This window comes from Erythrolamprus reginae, chromosome 11, assembly GCF_031021105.1.
Source record: "Erythrolamprus reginae isolate rEryReg1 chromosome 11, rEryReg1.hap1, whole genome shotgun sequence".
In the NCBI taxonomy this organism is placed as follows: Eukaryota; Metazoa; Chordata; class Lepidosauria; order Squamata; family Dipsadidae; genus Erythrolamprus; species Erythrolamprus reginae.
In genome coordinates this window covers 18,508,745-18,527,789 of record NC_091960.1, presented here as the reverse complement: position 1 = coordinate 18,527,789, position 19,045 = coordinate 18,508,745, and the positions used below count along the sequence as shown (strand labels likewise).

Genomic DNA, 19,045 nt, shown 5'->3' with positions numbered 1-19,045 from the left:
CTTTGATTTGAATCTGGGAACATTTCTTTTATTTATTTTCTTTAAAAAAGTTAATAGAACTTATTTGAGTCCAAGAGGCCTCCTTCTAGATAAAAAATAAAGCTGGAAGTTGGCAGATAATGACCTTTAAAAAAAAAAAATACATGTATTTTTAAATCATCTCTAACGTGCCATGGGGCTAAAAGCTGGTAGGCACTAAGGCAGAAGTCTGTACATTATTGGTCTCCACCAGGTGTCACTCAACGATTTCTAGGGTATTTCATAGCATCTCATAATGCTGCTATTGCTTAAAATCTGCTTTTTGGAATTATCTGATGGCTTCCGTCCACACTGCAAAGCCAAAGCAAGGTATTAAAAATCCAATCTGCCAGACTGGCTTGTTTCAGCAGAAAAAAGATAGTAAATAAAAAATATTCTTGGACAGTTTTATAGGCTTGCAGCCTGTTAATTAGCGTTGTTGAAGGAGCCTACAAATCAGGGGTGATGGGAGAGCAGTTGGATTACAAATGATCTAAAGATTTTCAAAATTGGCACGTTTAAAATGTGTGGGGTTCAATTCCCAGAATTCTCCAGCCAGCTAAATTTTTTACAGAGCTGCCCGGGGGAATGGTGGGAGTTGATTTCTAGATATCTTAAAGTTTTTGCAAAGAAGTAAACTTTTGCAAAAAAAAAAAAATCATTGCACCCATTGCAATTTTTCATAGATCCCAGAAAGTCCTGATTAAGCCCACCCACCCCCATTTCCCCCACTCCCTGCCTTCCCAAAAGACTCTCAAAGCTTTACCCCTTTGTTCTCCAGCTGCAGGATGCCTCGGAGGGAATCACGGATCCGAGTGAGCTGTTTTACCTCCTCTTCCTTAGCTTGACGAAGCTAAAATAAGATTAGAAATTGATAAGGACAAACAAGTTGGAGCTATCCTATCACTCTAATGCATATCCTTGGGCAAAAAATGGGACAACTCACTATGGTCTGTGGGACCATTCCACAAATACAAAAGTTACATTAGTTTCAGTGGGTAATAATGATAAGATAATAATAATAAGCGCCGGGTCCTCGGAGAGGGGCAGCATACAAGTCTAATAAATAATAATAATGTCAATCCAGAAATACAAGAATTGCAATAATTTTGACAAAAATGTGAGCTGCTGATACAGTTCTACAGAGGAATTATTGAGTCTGTCGTTTGAACTTCTATAACTTTCTGGTTTGGTTCTGCAACCTAACAAGACCGGCACAGACTTCAGAGGAGAATCAGAACTGCAGAAAAAGAACAATTACTGCCAACCTACCTTCCATTAAGGCCCTGTATACTATATAATTCCCTCAACACTGTCAAACTATTTCCTAAGTCTGTACTACCGTTAATCTTCTCTTCGTTCCCTTCACCTTTCTCCTCCCACAAATGAGTGTATAACTGTAACTTTGTGGCTTGTAATTTATATTGACTGGTTCCTAATATGATTGGATTGCTTATTTGTACCCTATAACTATCTTTAAGTGTTGTACCTTATGATTCTTGATGAACCTATATTTTATTTTATGTACACTGAGAGCATATACACCAAGAAAAATTCCTTATGTGTCCAATCACACTTGGCCAATAAAATTCTATTCTATTCTATTCTATTCTATTCTATTCTATCTGAATGAAATTATCCATAAAGCATGAAATTATCTCATGGCAAATTTCATATGTGCAGAAGCAAAAATCATGCAAAACATGGGCACACCTGTGTCTCTATGCACAATTCTGCTTCTTGCACAGCTGGAGACAAGCACATGTCACTGTTCCACCTTTAGCAGCCCACCTCTGGTAGTAAGTCAGGGACAACCTGGGCTTACTGAAGACCTAGCAACCCAGGAAAGTCCAGAACTTAACATTAGTTAAGGAAAGTCCAGAACTTAACATTAGTTCACTGTCCTGTGAAAATCCAGTGACAACTTACTGCATGTAAGGAGGCGGCTAGTTTTTCAATGAATGGGTAAAGGTTCTGAGATGCCTTCCAGCCATCTTGGAAGAAACTGGAAACATTTTGAAATCAGCAGAGAAATAATGAAAAGCCAAGGATGGGAAAGAAAAAGAAAACAGGGAGAGGTTAGTTCAATTTTCTGCCACAGAATAGCAATAGCAATAGCAACATCACTTAGACTTATATACGGCTTCACAGTGCTTTTACAGCCCTCTCTAAGCGGTTTACAGAGATTCAGCATATTGCCACCATCAATTTGGGTCCTCATTTTACCCACCTCAGAAGGAGGGAAGGCTGAATCAACCTTGAGCCTGATGAGATTCAAACTGGCAAATTACAAGCAGATTTTTTTTTAATAGTCTTTATTAATTTTACAATGTTAAAAAAACATAAATACAAAATACAAATACAAAAAAACCCCAAGACAAAGAAAAATAAATAAAAGTAAAAAATAATAAGACAAAAATCAAATTCAACAATACAGACTACGTACAAATATAAACATTAAGAACACTATACAGTATACTTTACAGTATTTTGTGTCAAAATAGGTATACTACTTTCCTATTTCACCATTAAAGTTGGTACATATTTTTTGCCATTAGTAATTTAACCTATAGTTTCACATATACATGAATTGAGCCTGGTGAGATTTCAAATCTGTCAAATTGCGGGTAGCTGGCAGTCGGCAGACGTAGCCTGCAGTACTGCACTCTAACCACTGTGCCACCATAGCTCCAAGTCTTTAACCACATTTGAAACAGACATATTTTAACTTCTTCCCTTAGGACACTACTAGATAGCATTGGCCCCAAACCTTTTGGGCACTAGGGATTGGTTCCACAGAGAGAGGCTTTTCCATGGACCAGAGGGGATGTGGTTTTGTATGCTGCCTATATCCCATGGATGAGGATTCATTTGTTTGTACAGCCTGGTTTCTGGCCTGCTGAGGCCCAGCACCAGTTTATAGACCCGGGGTTGGTGACCACCTGCTTTAGAGCATTACATGTCAAAACAGTCAGACAGAGTTTTCCCCCCCATGCCATTACTCTGCGGAACACCTAATTCCTACAAAACTGTCTTAAGCTTAAGGATGTCTAACCATAATATATAATATTATGTAATATTATATACTTAGTTATTGGAATAGTTTATTAGACATATAGGATTATGGTTTTCTAGACTTTTTGTTGTAATATGAAGATTCATCTACTCTGTTTAGATGATGATAAGAAAACTGTTTTTTTGAATAGTCATAGTTATAGTTTATAGTTTATTGGATTTGTATGCCGCCCCTCTCCGAAGACTCAGGGCGGCTCAGAACATAATAGTAATACAATACATTACAAATCTAATAGTAAAAGTTAAATCAATTTAAAAACATTAATACATATTAAAATCCCTAACTATACATTCATACACATTCAACCTAATTCATCATACAGTGAGGCTGAAAACATAATAAAAAGGGGGGGAGAAGGTGGTAATTATCCCCATGCCTGGCGACAAAGGTCGGTCTTCAGCATTTTATGGAAAGTGAGGAGGGTGGGGGCTATTCGAATCTCTGGAGGGAGTTGATTCCAGAGGGCCGGGGCCGCCACAGAGAAGGCTCTTCCCCTGTGTCCCGCCAGCTAACATTGTTTGGTCGATGGGACCCGGAAAAGGCCAACTCTGTGGGACCTAACCAGTTGCTGGGATTCGTGCGGCAGAAGGCGGTCTCGGAGATATTCTGGTCCGATGCCATGTAGGGCTTTGTAGGTCATAACCAACACTTTGAGTTGTGACCGGAAACTGATCGGCAGCCAATGCAGGCCGCGGAGCGTTGGCGAAATGTGGGCAGATCTTGAAAGCCCCATGATGGCTCTCGCAGCCGCGTTTTGCACGATCTGAAGTTTCCAAACACTTTTCAAAGGTAGCCCCATGTAGAGAGCGTTGCAGTAGTCGAACCTTGAGGTGATGAGGGCATGAGTGACTGTGAGCAGTGACTCCCAGTCCAAATAGGGCTGCAACTGGTGCACCAGGCGAACCTGTGCAAATGCCCTCCTCACCACAGCTGAAAGATGGTGCTCTAATGTTAGCTGTGGATCGAGGAGGATGACCAAGTTGCAAACCATCTCTGAGGGGGGCAGTAATTCCCCCCCCCCAGATGGAATTGTCCTATGGAGGCAAAACCCACAGCCACTCCATCTTATCAGGGTTGAGTTTGAGCCTGTTGACACCCATCAAGACCCTCAGAGCCTCCAGGCACTGGCACATCACTTCCACTGCTTCACCGACTTTTAATTCAATAGATTTGTAAGACTCAAATAAGATATTATATGTTTGTACAGTCCGTTTGTGAAAGAAAGAGATATAAGAGCCTCCACTGAATGATCACAAAGTAAAAAGAAAAAAAATTGTATATGTTTGATAATAAGCTTGATTTTGTGTTGGAAACTATGTATTGTTTTTATATTATGTTGGAGAAAAAAAAATTATGCAGGATGTCTAACCACAAAGTAGGGCTACATTGCTATTGCCCTTCTCACCTTTCTCATCTTCCTATCTTTCTTACTAGAATAGAATAGAATAGAATAGAATAGAATAGAATAGAATTTTATTGGCCAAGTGTGATTGGACACACAAGGAATTTGTCTTGGTGCATATGATGCTCTCAGCATACATAAAAGAAAAAGATACATTTGTCAAGAATCATGTGGTACAACACTGATTGCTATAGGGGTCAATAAGCAATGAAGAAACAATTTCCTATTGGTACCTTACGATTTATAATTTGTTGTTTTCATCTTACGATTTATGGTTGAATCTTATGATTTATGAGCGATGACTTACTACTTTGTTGTTTGCATTTATGCTGAGAATTTACGCACTGGAGACAAATTCTTTGAGTGTCCAATCATATTTGGTCAATAAAAACATTCCTATTCCTATTATTTGAAACAGCCTCAAGGACTTGAGCTCTGCTCAAGAAGTCCACCCAGAGGAGTAACGCTGACACGCCATCATAAACTGTAGACACAACTCTGTTGTGTACTTACTTATGCTGAGCATGATAAAACTTAATGAGGCTCTGTAGAAAATCTGGTCCTTGCTTCATTTGGCATTCGTTGGCTTTCAGAAGATACTGAGCAAGAAAAAAGGTGATGGTTACAGCCAGTCTAATAATAACAGCTTCCTCAAAATGTCAATGTATTATTAGTAAAAGAGATACCATATGAGACAATCTATTTATCGTTAATTCACCATCTTAGTTACAACATAGAATAATAGGATTAGAAGGGACTGTTGGGGGAGAGTTTTGTGCATGCGGAAGTTAACCCACCAAGTAGCCAAAGTTAACAACTATACCCAGGGCCGCCATCAGGAATTTTGGGGGCCCATACCACCTAAGTGTCTGCCCCCCCCGCCCCGCCATTTTAAAACTACTTTATTTTGCGACTTACCAATTATGTATTAAATTTACCTTTCAAAAAAAAAAATTAAACCCTGCCACTACAACAAGGTACACTTGTTTGACAGATTAATAATATGTTAATAACGCAGAAAATATATTCAAGTGACATCAACATATTATATACATATAAATAAATTACCAGAACAGTGCAAATACACCAAGTTAACAAAATATTATTAATTTTGCCATCAACAATATTAAAAGCAGCAATAAGATGGCACAAAGGATAAAGACAAAACACTCCTGCATCAAACTAGAAAAATATTTGTTTTCACAATAATACCAATAAATAACAGGTAACCAGAAGATAAATTATACACAATAATGTTTAAAACTATACGTAAACTCCACCATAGGTGTAAAAAGCACAGTGAAAGAAAAAAGAAGAGAAAGAGGAGGGAAGAGCAAAAAAACCTTCCCTCTTCTTCTCATTAACCTCTCCACCTATCTCCTTATAGCATTTTCCAAAGTTTGCAAAATTTTAAAATTACTTTATAAAAAAGAACATACACTCATGTATCATCAAATCCATATTATGAAGCAAATGTACCTGCTATTGAGTTCCATAACTTAATATATTTAAGCTTTTAAATGTGTAATGTATAGTTTCTTAACAAATAGCATGTCCGTGGCTCTAAGAACAACACCCTTTCTTTTTTTCTTCTTTCTTCTTCTTTTCCTAGGATGTTATATCTATTAAGCATACGGTGAGATATTACTGTGTATGCATTTAACATAATTTAGAAGGTAAAATGTAAAATAACCAACTCCCGCTTCAGATCTTCTCAGCACAAGTCTCAAAATATGATGTAGTTGTTTGTTTTTTGAAAAGTCCTTTGCATATTCAAATCTTCCCATTTACCACAATGCTTGCTTCTCGAATCCAGGATGGTGCTTGCTTCTCGAATCTAAAATGGCGAGACGGCTCCAAAAAACATGTCAACTCCAAAGCAACACATCTTTTCCTCACACTTAGAAGGGAACAATTTCAAAAAAAAATCTAACACCATAATCAAAATGTATACCAAATTAGCTCTGATCCAAACTTCATCTTTAACAGCTATGAAGCTCTTCAGGCAGAATAGAGAAAATTAGGCATTTTTGCTGATCTGTGCTCTTGCCTGGTCCCGATTGTAACAATTTTGCAACTGAATCCAGTTAGCTTCCTTAGCACGCCAACTCACCAGCACACCGTTCAATCGCCGGGCTCTCCTAATTTTTCAATTTGGCCGGGCCCCTGACACCAGTACCGGTAATACTGCCCTATCAGCGGCCCTGACTATACCTGATTAAAGTCTTCAATTGAAAACACTGCAGCAGGCTTTCTTGTAAAAATATATATTTACTTTTCTTCTTATCAAAATGCTTCTCTAAATAAACTATCACTTTTACATTTAACTACTATAACAAACTACCTACAATACTATTGTATAACTCTTATTACATCCACCACTGTAACCACTAAGCACTAACCACTAACTACAAACCACCCAGCACAAAACTACTCGATAACAAACCACTCTATAACAAACCGCACCCCTGCAAGGGTGTTACTCCTTATATAGGTATAGCCAATCAGGTTGCAGCACATTTAACAAACCCATGATTACATACTGATTATGGCTTACATCAGCCTTTCCCATGGTTAAAAACCATTTACTTGCACTGTGATATTACCTCCAGAAATAAACTTATTTCTGACAGGGACATTGGAGGTCTTCTAGTCAAGTCCCCTACTCAAGTAAACAAATGATTGTACAAACTCTCCTTGAAAATCTGCAATGAAGAATCACTAACAACCAGGGATGGATTGCCATTACTGTAACTACCAATGCGCTGTGCACATGTATCCCCAGTATGTTTTTGTTTCTGAGCATGTGTAGGAAGCAAAAACATGTTAACATTTCATGAGGGAACACGGGCGTAAGCGATTTTGGTGATTTTGCTTCTGTGCATGTGAAGAAGCAAAATATCGCCGAAATCTCGTGCGTGCATTCCTTTGTGAGATTTTGCTTCTGCGCAGGTACATGAAGCAAAAGATACATTAAAAAAAAAAGGTGGCAGCGCCCATAGGATTGCCACTGGAGCAGCCGCGTGCAAATTGCGCAATCTGGCAACAGCTATCAGTGTGCAATCTACTATCGCACCGGTAGCAACACACACAACTCTGAATGCAAGACGTTCCAGAGGTGGGATTCAGCAGGTTCTGACCAGTTCTGGAGAACCAATAGCAAAAAGTTTGTGTCGTTCAGGGAACCGGTAAATACCACCTCTGATTGGCCCTGTCCCCATTTATTCTCTACCTGCAGAGTCCCAGCTGATCGGGAGGAAACGAGGATTTTGCAGTAACCTTCCCCTGCCACGCCCACCAAGATTCCTGGGAGGGGTGGGGTAGAATTTGGGGGTTCTCCAAACTGCACAGAATGTTAGCTAGAGGTTCTCCCGAACCCCTGCAAACCTCCAGCAGCCCACCCCTGCTTCCCATGCTTCAGTTCAATCTTAATGGAAAACATGGAGAGGTGGGCTTTTTTACCTGGAGGACATCAGTGATGGGCTCCTACGCGTATGGTCAGGTATGCAGAAACAGCAGAAAATTGATTTTTTTCCTCTTTTTTTCCCTTCTGGGCTCTGGGTATGTCACGCTGAGAATTGCCAGCCAACAGAGACATTCAGTAGTTAAAGAGTTAATGTGTGTTCTCCCTCTGATCACACCCCCTCTTACATCACTCCCACAATCCTTATCCTTTCTACATGTCACATCCGTCTGCTTGCGTAAGCAGGCGCATTCCAATCTATACCTCTGTGTGTTCAGCCATGTTCCGCTTGCTTGATAAAGTGCCGCTTCTTGGCACAATGCATTTTTATTCTGTTTTCTAAATAAAGTTTTGTTTTTACTTTGAATCCTGACTGCCGAGGACTCATTAAAATTCCATCCATCGCAACATGGTAGCAGAGACGATGGTTTACAAAATAAAGCAAAGATAACTTCTCTGCTTTTGAAGAAAAAACATGGATACCTCGGCAGATACAGACGCTGCTACGGAAAGATGTACAATTTTAGCCGAACAGCTGCCTAACTTCACTTAAAAAGCAACAGATAAGTGAAATTCCTAATCTGCTTCTTTTAACTGAATGTATAAATCCTAGTCTGCAAGAGAATTTGCCAGAATTGAGAGACAGTCAAACTGTCCCTGATATTACTAACTTCTTCCCTGCAAAGCAAAAGGCATTTCTCTGTGAAAAACAATGCTCTTTGAAAACAAATGTTTTGAATCTTGAACTTAGCAAGCAGGCTAATTTAAAATGCTGTATCGAAGAGACAGAAAATGTTTTGAGTCTTGAGCGAAGCGAGCAAACGAATGTTTTGAATTCTTATCAGCTAGAAGAAATGCCAAATATTCTTGAAGCTCTGCCAAAGCTCAAAGTTAATCAGAACCAGGTGTTACTGAATTCTGAACAAGCTTCACAAGAATGTCAGTCCTCCTTACAATGTATTGACATGCAGACTGCAAATGTTTTAGCAAATAATTTGAGACTTGAAATTAATATGATGCAGAAATCTTTATTACAATTGAAGCTAGACAAGAAAGCAAATGATTTACCACAGCATAAGAAGGATCTTATGGACTTTTATTGTAGTGGATTAATCAGAAAACAGATTATACTTGATCAGATAACAAGCTTGCAGCTAATGTTTTGCCAAGAAGAAATATGTAGTTTGACAGAACAAAGGAAAAAAATGGAGACTGTGCAAAGACAGTGTGATGACATCACACATTCCTTAGCATTCAAGGAACTAGGTGCAGCACCACCCAGTGGCCAAACTGAAAAAATACCTAGCTCAACTTATTCTCAGGAATTTGGCTCAGTTCCAAGCCAGACCCAAAATGCGCCACCTGGTGGCCAAATTATGCAACTGCACCAAAATGTTGTTTTATTGCCAGAAAGCTCAGAAATGCCATCCAGTGACCATTTTAAGCAGTACTGGTCACCAGAAAATTTAGATGGCCAGAAAAATGTTGATTTGCGCCAAGAGGATTTCTTTTTAGATTTCCAAATAAATAAAGAAGCTTCAGCAGAACAATTCTACTCTGCAGAGAAAGAAAGGTTTGTACCTCAACAGGCATTTTCGCAACAAGTACCCCAACCAAGTCAAGGGGTTCAATTCTCACAGGTACAACCGCCACAAGTTCCTGCTACGCCCGTGCAACCGGTGCAAATTCTACTTCAGTCGGCTCAGCCATTATTGGCACCATGTCCTCAACTACAGCAACTGATGCCGGCTGCAACTCAAGTGCAATTTTCTGCCTTGCCGCCATTAAAAGAAGAAATAATCTTGGAGCGCATGCTTAAATCCAGATCAACTACTACTAGAGCTCCAACGAGTCGTGGTTACCAACAAAGAAGTAACCAGTCCAGAAGATCAGATTTTCAACGCTCTCAATCTGCTAATCCACAACGCTCTCAATATCCCGCCCAGCCCAGAGGAAGAGGTTCCAGAGGTGGCAGACGCAGGGGTTCCAGTAACTCCAAATCAGTTCAACGAGATTCCGAAGGCGAATCACACTCTACAATCAATACCGTGCTTCTTAAAAATGTTCCTGATTCAAATTGTAAGTACAGCACAAAACATTTATGGACTGTAGATAGTGGAGCTGCTTTTCACATTACTCACCAAAGAGAACTTTTTACTGAATTACATAAGTCTGACATAAAGGAGGTGTATGGATTCTCGAAAAACCTATCCCGAGTCGAAGGAGAAGGAACTATCTACATTGATGAACTGGACCAGATGATTCCACGCGTTCTCTACATTCCAGAATCTGAAAGCAACATACTCAGCCTTCATCGCCTAAACCAAGACTTGGGCTACAAAGCTATGCTCCTGAACTATGATATCCATATTATTAGAAATGGAACTGTTGTCGCACATGCCACTCCGATTGGTGGTGTTTTCTACCTGAAACCAAATTTCCATTCACTGGTAGATGTAAGTATAAGCGTTCCAAAACATGAAAGCACAGGCCCAGAGAGAAAACCTGCTGCTATTATAAAATCAGAGGCTCATAAAGCCAATGAATCTCAAGGTGTTCCGCATAATGTTGCAAATGCTAAACCTGTACTAACTAATAAACCTTTTCATTCCAGGTGCATCCACCGTTGGCATCGACGCTTGGGCCATGCTTCATATGATGTCTTATCCAAGATGCCCAAGTGCGTGAACGGTTTCAAAGTCAATAGTAATTGTCCTATTTATCTCGATTGTTTTGTTTGTAACAAATCAAAATCAAAGGCTTCCCCCATTGCTAAGCATGCCCTTCATTTGTCTTCACGCATTTTCGATTTGGTTCATACCGACATTGTCGGTCCATTTCGGCCTACTAGGGGTAACAATAAGTATTTCTTAACAATTGTTGATAGTTTTTCTCGATATGGTTTTGTGTATCTAATGAAACAGAAATCAGAGACGTTTCAGATCTTTACAGACTTTGCTGCAAAGGTCTTCAATCAATTCGGTGTCCGTATCAGAAGAATCCAAAGTGATCGTGGTGGAGAGTTCATGTCTCAGCGATTCCAGAACTGGATGAGACGCAAAGGAATACGGCACCAAGCTTCAGCCCCTTACACTCCTCAGCACAACGGGATTGCTGAGAGACGCCAAGGCGTTCTACAGACTACGTATTGCTGTCTCCTAGAAGACGCTGATCTCGACAATGCTTACTGTGGTGAGGCACTAAGGTATGCAAACTACCTTGTTAATCGTACTTGGAGCAGTGTTTTAAAACAAACTCCATACTACATGTTTTATGGGAAGAAACCCGACATTCAAAACCTTCACATTTTTGGCTCGTATGCCATGGTTAACATTCCACTGGCTCAAAGAAAGAAGGGCGGTCCAGTGGCAAAAAGACTGAGATTTATAGGTTTTGATGAAAGTTCCAAGTACTACAAATTTACTGACTCTAACTACAGAGCTATTGTTTCCAATTCAGCTAAATTTGAGGAAGATACAAATTGGTCCAGAATACACAGTAATGATACTTCAGTTTATTTTCCTAAAGATGTTCAAGGTACAGCGCAACCTGATTCTCAGATAGCTGTTCCAGATGTTCCAGATGTTCCAGTTGTTCCAGATGTTCCTGATGCACAGTCTTCACCAGTCGCAGATGATGTTACTAGCGATGTAAATGAAGACGGATATGACCAAAATGAATGGACCACGGTTCTAAGACGTTCCAAGAGAACCACAAAAGGAGTTCCTCCTCAGAGATATCAAGCACAAGTAGCTCAAAAACTGTTTCCTGTTATTTGTAACAATGTTTTACTTCCTCCCGATAATTTTCATCAAATAAGACATTTACCTGAACCTGAACAAGAAAAATGGTATGATGCCATGCAAGCTGAACTTGACAGTTTAAAGAAACTTAAGGTGTACAAACACGTTGACCCTCCAGACGACAAAAGAGTTATTGGTACATGATGGGTCTACAGAATTAAGCGAAAGCCAAATGGTGAGGAACTGTACAAAGCAAGATTAGTAGCGCAAGGCTTCGCTCAGACTTTTCCAGATGATTACACCGATACTTATTCACCTACTGTCAGAAATGAAAGTGTCAAAATCGCCTTAACAACTGCCGCTGCCCTGAACTTAGAAGTTTTCCAGTTCGATGTCGAAACTGCCTATCTGAATGCTGATCTAGATGAAGAAATCTACGTGAAAGGTGCACCTGGATTCCAGGACCAGGAAGGACGTGTCTGGCGCCTGCAAAAGAGTCTGTACGGATTGAAACAATCTGGTTTAATGTGGCATAGGTGTCTAATTGACAAGCTAAATTCAATGGGCTTTATTAAGTCCGACTCTAATGAATGCGTGTTTACAAAAGGGCAAGGTAATGTTTATGAAATTGTTCTTGTTTATGTTGATGATATTGTTTACATTGGTCCAAATCAACGTATGAGTGAGATTTTTGCAAAAAGTTTAGAAAAACACTTTACACTGAAAAGCTTAGGACACATTCATGATTACTTAGGAGTTCAGATTCAGAAAACTCAGAGGGGGTTTAGCCTCTCACAAGCAAACAAGATTGATCAACTTTTGCAACAATGCAACATGGCTGATGCACGCCCATGTTGGTCTCCAATGCAGACAGACTTTTACAAGTTGACATACCAAAACAGTCCTTTGTTTAAAGACCAAACACTTTATCGCTCAGTCATTGGGTCACTGTTATACATTAGCAGTTGGACAAGACCCAACATTTCACTTAGTGTGAATTTGTTGTCACGACACGTAGGCAACGCAACTACATTTCATTGGACATGCATAAAGAGATTGCTCAGATACATGAAGCACACAATGGACATGAAATTGTTCCTTGAACCAGAACACAACAAGTATCCTGAATTGATTTGCTATGCAGATTCTGATTGGGCGAGTGACATTGAAACTCGTCAAAGTACTTCTGGTTTTATAATGTTTTTGAATGGTTGTCCAATTTATTGGAAAGTTAGAAAGCAGAAATTTATTTCTTGTTCCTCCACTGAGTCCGAATATGCTTGTGTTTCTGACTGTTGTAATGATTTAATCAATGTTTCTGCTCTCATTAATAGTATCTGGGCTGATCCAATGAAGCCAATTGTTATTATGGAGGACAATACTTCAGTAAAATTCATTGCTGAAGCTGAATATGTGGGAGCTCGTTCACGGCACATCGACTTAAGATATAAGAATGCAAGAGAATATGTGAAACAAGGATTCGTGAAACTACAATATGTGCCTACAAATGAACAGATCGCTGACGTGCTGAATAAACCACTGCCAGCTGACCAACACGAATACCTTTCTGAGAAAATGTGCCTTATGTGAACCAATGTCCCTGATGACTACCAAAGAAGGGGTGTCACGCTGAGAATTGCCAGCCAACAGAGACATTCAGTAGTTAAAGAGTTAATGTGTGTTTTCCCTCTGATCACACCCCCTCTTACATCACTCCCACAATCCTTATCCTTTCTACATGTCACATCCGTCTGCTTGCGTAAGCAGGCGCATTCCAATCTATACCTCTGTGTGTTCAGCCATGTTCCGCTTGCTTGATAAAGTGCCGCTTCTTGGCACAATGCATTTTTATTCTGTTTTCTAAATAAAGTTTTGTTTTTACTTTGAATCCTGACTGCCGAGGACTCATTAAAATTCCATCCATCGCAACAGGGTATGTTTTTCCTATCCCAGTAAATGAGGTTGAATGTGTATAATTTTAGAAGAGCTGTGCGTACACTTAGTTTATATACACATACAGTACAGATACAGTTTATATAGTAGATGATGTATATTTTTGTGTGCCTGTGTGTGATATGTATGTACACATATGGCATACATGCATAGAATTAAATAGTATATTTTGCATGTTCAGTAAATAGATAGGGAAATTATATCTCTTGGAGGCGAGGAGAAGCCAGGCACCCTAACCCTAACCCTTGATGTGTGTGACGTCAAGTTGGCCACCTTCAAGCCAGTCACATGATCTTTAAGTCACCCCTGGTCACATGATCATCAAGCCACTCCCACCTGGTCACATGGCCAGCAAGCCACACCCACAAAACAAGCCACGAACACAGTGTGGTAGTAAAATTTTTTGCAGCCCTTCACTGCTGGAGGTGTTTTAAGATTGAAAAGTTGTGGGTAACTAGGGAGATTTCAGAGCATGGAATGTCATGTAACCAAAATGACATCCCTGGAAGTTTCCTCAGTACCTCCACGATTACAGATTACCTTAAAAACCACCACCAAGACAAAATAAAAACCAAATTGGAACATTCATGTTACGTTCCCTTGGGTGCTTGCAGCTTTTCTGCCCCCACTGCCCCCCAAACACTCAGCATTCAAGGCATCAAAATTGCCATACAGTCTTTCACAAAATTGGGATTCTTTTTTCCCACAGTAAAAATACAATTCTCACGGTCATGTGTAGAGAATCTATGTCCCATCTGGTCAGTTGCAACATGCCAAGTTTTGTGTGGAAACCAGAGAATTTTAGAGTCATACACAGTCCGTTGTGTTTCCTTCCAACCATCACCTTCCCTCTCTTTAGAATTCAACTGAAATGTTTCAGCTGGGGGAAGATTTCACAGTGACACTTCAGCAAAGCTTCTGCCAGATGCCACCAAATGTTGCAATGGGGTGGGGGGTGAGTCTCGCAGAAAAACTTGACAAAAGCGAGACTTGATATCTTTACAGCAGAGCTTTAGAAGCTAGCACAGCCATAATATTTATGTCTTTCACTGTCTTCCTGCCAACAGTGTGACTAAATAAGAGTCCAGAGAATTGTAGACTCAGAAATATTACAGCCAGGATAAGCCAAGCCAAAGGCTAAAGGCGAGGGGAGGTGTGTTTGGGAAATATGACTTATTAGCATGGACATTCAATAGCTCTCATCTGCATTCTACTGTAGCATTTCTCTGGAGGCAGGCCACGACAGTATAATGTTGTTTAAATATCAATATACGTGGCTACGTTCTTGGAGATTTAAAGCTGAGTATATGTGCACATGCATACAATTTCCTTGGTTTGCAAAAGCAATTTGGGGCCAGGCCAACTTATTCATATTGACCCAGATATGGGTTATTTTATTACTTTCTTTCTTTCTTTATCAGGTTTTATTTATTAGTACTGACATTAATGTTAAACAGAGAACTTTGTCTGCATCGACTATCATCCCAGTGCCAAAGAAGCCCTTCATCAAGGAACTGAATGACTACAGACCAGTTGCTCTAACATCTGTAGTTATGAAAACCTTTGAAAGGCTAGTGATGTTTCACTTGAAAACCATCACGGATCCACTGTTAGACCCCTTGCAATTTGCATACCAAGCAAATAGATCAACAGATGATGCTGTTAATATGGCTCTACACTACATCCTTCAACATCTTGAATCTCCAATGACCTACGCTAGGGTCCTCTTTGTGGACTTCAGTTCAGCATTCAATACCATCGTACCGGACATTCTCTTAACCAAACTAAATCAGCTAGCGGTACCTGAACACACTTGTAAGTGGATCACAAGCTTCCTAACAGACAGGAAGCAGCAGGTGAAGCTAGGAAAAATCACATCAGATACATGTACAATTAGCACAGGTGCCCCCCAAGGCTGTGTACTCTCACCACCTCTCTTCTCTCTATACACTAATGACTGCATCTCAAACGATCCATCTGTTAAACTACTGAAGTTTGCTGATGATACAACAGTGATCGGACTCATTCGAGACAATGATGAATCCGCATACAGACGGGAAATTGAACAACTATCCTTGTGGTGTGACCAGAACAATCTAGAACTGAACACACTCAAAATCGTAGAAATGGTGGTAGACTTTAAGAGAAACCCTTCCACCCTTCCACCTCTCACAATACTAGACAACACAGTATCAACAGTAGAGACCTTCAAATTTCTAGGTTCTATCATATCTCAAGACCTAAAATGGTCACCTAACATCAAAAACATCATCAAAAAAGCACAACAAAGAATGTTCTTTCTGTGCCAGCTCAGGAAGCTCAAACTGCCCAAGGAGCTGCTGATACAGTTCTACAGAGGAATCATTGAGTTTGTCATCTGCACCTCTATAACTGTCTGGTTTGGTGCTGCAACCCAACAGGATCGACACAGACTTCAGAGGATAATCAGAACTGCAGAAAAAACAATTGCTGCCAACCTGCCTTCCATTGAGGACCTGTATACTGCACGAGTCAAAAAGAGGGCGGGGAAAATATTTACTGACCCCTCACATCCTGGACACAAATTGTTTCAACTCCTACCCTCAAAACGTCGCTACAGAGCACTGCACACCAAGACAACTAGACACAAGAACAGTTTTTTTCCGAACGCCATCACTCTACTAAACAAATAATTCCCTCAACACTGTCAGACTTTCTACTAAATCTGCACTTCTATTCTACTAGTTTTTCTCATCATTCCTTTCACCCATTTCCTCCCATGTTGACTGTATGACTGTAACTTGTTGCATATATCCTAAGATTCTTATTAATATTGCTTCTTCATTGCTTATTTGACCCCTATGACAATCATTAAGTATTGTACCACGTTTCTTGACAAATGTATATTTTATTTTATGTACGCTGAGAGCATATGCACCAAGACAAATTCCTTGTGTGTCCAATCACACTTGGCCAATAAAAATTCTATTCTATTCTATTCTATTCTATTTCTTTAAACCAGCTGCATCCAATCCATGGCCCAGGGACCACATGAAGCTAGCAATGCGGCCCCACGAGATCGTAAACTGCTAACATTACGGTATGATTTGTATACGTGAACTATATTATATATTTCATAAGCAGCCCAAAACAATTCCTTTTCAGTCAATACAACCCCGAAAAGCCAAAAGGTTGGATAACGATGTTTTTAAACAATTCTGCCTATTCTGGATTGAAATGGATTTGCTTTCAACCTCTCTTTCTCAGTGGAAGGGAAATGTAAGGTGTGGCCTGGTGTTTTTCCACTTATTTAATAAAGAGGTGTGTACAAGGTCCTGTCACTCAGTGTAGCTCTCCTGTCTATGGTCTTCAGCGAGCAGTTTGGCTTCCGAATAAAGGGAAATATACATGTCCCTGGGAAGGGGTCAGGTAGGGGTTGCCTTAACAGTACAATGCATGCACAGCTCCGCATCGGCGGCATGCTCACATGTGCGCCCCAGCGAGATTTTGCTTCTGTACATGTGCAGGAAGCAAAATATCACAAGAAGAAGCATGCGCCAAAGCAAAAAATTGCCAAAATCTCACTTGTGCATGCGTCCTCCCACAACATTGCTTTCTGCACATGCGCAGAAGCAAATTCTTCCTGGGGCGCACAGGCGCACACGCCGGCGACAGAGAACTGTGTGTGTTGCTCCATTTTTGCTACCAGTACATAGTGTGGCCTGTACCGGCTAACAACCCAATACTGGCAGCAGTAGGATTCAAAAATTTTATCCAGGGATTCTCTGCCTGGTTGTTGGATGGGCGTGGCCAGTAATAGGCAGCCAAAATTTTTAGTGCCACACTGTGGGTGTGGCATAATGGTCATGTGACTGTGTAGGAGTGGCTTGCCAATCATGTGACCAGGTGGGAGAGGCTTGAATGATCATCATCGTTCAAGTGAACTGTTAAGTCCTTGATTTACAACCTTACCAGTGTCGCTCCTGGGGTGACAATTTGCTTTGCATTTCCCGCGCTCTCCTTCCTGGGTCACCCCCCCGGCCTCAGCTGGGTAGCTAGGGAATGGGTGCTGCCAGAAGTATAAATGCTGCCAGCGTCGCTTCCACCCATGCCTTATGCTTGCACCTCAGGCGGGAGGTGGCCATGTGAGGCTGGAGGGGAGCCAGGCAGGAGAGAGGGAAGCTTGTCCTAGGTCAGGAGGGAGAAAAGAGGAAAAGAGCAAGGAGTGCAGACGCAGTAGCAGCAGTAGGGGGGGGGAAAGGAGAGATGAGACGAGACCAGACCAGTAATCCAGGAACTGATAGCCATCGATCAGCTGGAGCTGCGCACGCATCTTCATTTCCATCCTGCCTGCTGCTCAACCCTGGGCAAGGCCATGGTGGGCGTGGCCTAGATGACTGCTTGCACCATGACAGGGGGGCATTTTTGCCCTCCCCAGGCACCAGAGGCTTTAATTGAGACTCTCGGAGGGTGAAAAACGGCCTCCATAGGTTCTAGAGGCCTTTTGGAGGCCGGAACCCTAACCCAAACTTCCAGTAGGCCTGTTTTTCACCCTCTCCGAGCCTCCATGCATGTACTGTATTTGCCTGCATCAAAAACAGGCATTGTGGGGACTCTTGGGAGGGGCAGGATGGCGGGGAGAGGCCACCCAGAAGTGGGATAACTGCACAAAACCCCTCCTGGTCTCTGGGTAATGTGTAAGATCCCAGTCTGGGTCGGTCACTGGGACCAAAGGTTTAGTCTTCTGAGCTTCTGGATTCAATCAATCAATCAGAATAGAGCTAGAAGGGACCTTGGAGGCAGGGGTGGGCTACTGCCTGGACAGGGGGGAACGTAGTGGGGTAACAAAAATGGAGCTCCATCCCAGAGCACCCAATTTGCACTGAAAGATGTTGAAAGAAAACCCAGGGCGTCCTGCATAAGCCACACCCACAGTGTGGTAGTAAAAAGTTTGGTAGCCCTTCGCTGCTTGGAGGTCTTCTAGTCCAACCTCCTGCTCAAGCAGGAGACCTATACCATTCTAGACAAGTGACTGTCCAGTCTCTCCTTAAAATCTCCCACTGTTGGAACATCCACAACGTCTGAAGGCAACCTGTTCCACTGGTTAATTGTCCTCACTTTTAGTTTCTCCTTGATTCCAGGTTGCTTCTTTCCTCGATTAGTTTCCAACCATTCTTTCTTCTTATGCTAGAGCCCATCCTCAAGGAGCTTTCCTCTCTACCGGAATATATGCATACACGTAGAATAGACCAAAGCACACATTCCAGTAGAGAGAGGTTCCCTGAGGGTGGGTTCTAGCACGAGTCCAAAACTCAGAAGACTAAACCTCTGGTCCCAAGGAACCAACTCATACCTGATCCTGCAATTTGTCCTCCAAAGATAGGAATCCAATCTCAAGGGCAAACATCACA

The 19,045-nt window shown here is 41.1% G+C and overlaps 1 protein-coding gene across 7 annotated transcripts in view; it reads right to left on the bottom strand.

Moving 5' to 3' along the window:
* ASAP3 (ArfGAP with SH3 domain, ankyrin repeat and PH domain 3) overlaps positions 1-19,045 on the bottom strand; it is a 175,046-nt gene that overhangs the window by 54,535 nt on the left and 101,466 nt on the right. For all 7 annotated transcript variants that reach the window (XR_011560334.1, XR_011560333.1, XM_070764522.1 and 4 more), the window contains exons 7-9: positions 5,010-5,095; positions 1,948-2,023; positions 785-871 (exon numbers count right to left, since the gene is read on the bottom strand). Coding sequence is in view for 5 of the 7 variants with exons in the window: in XM_070764522.1 (XP_070620623.1) it covers positions 785-871; positions 1,948-2,023; positions 5,010-5,095 (249 nt within the window). In the remaining 2 variants the exon portion in view is untranslated. The remainder of the gene's footprint in view (positions 1-784; positions 872-1,947; positions 2,024-5,009; positions 5,096-19,045) is intronic.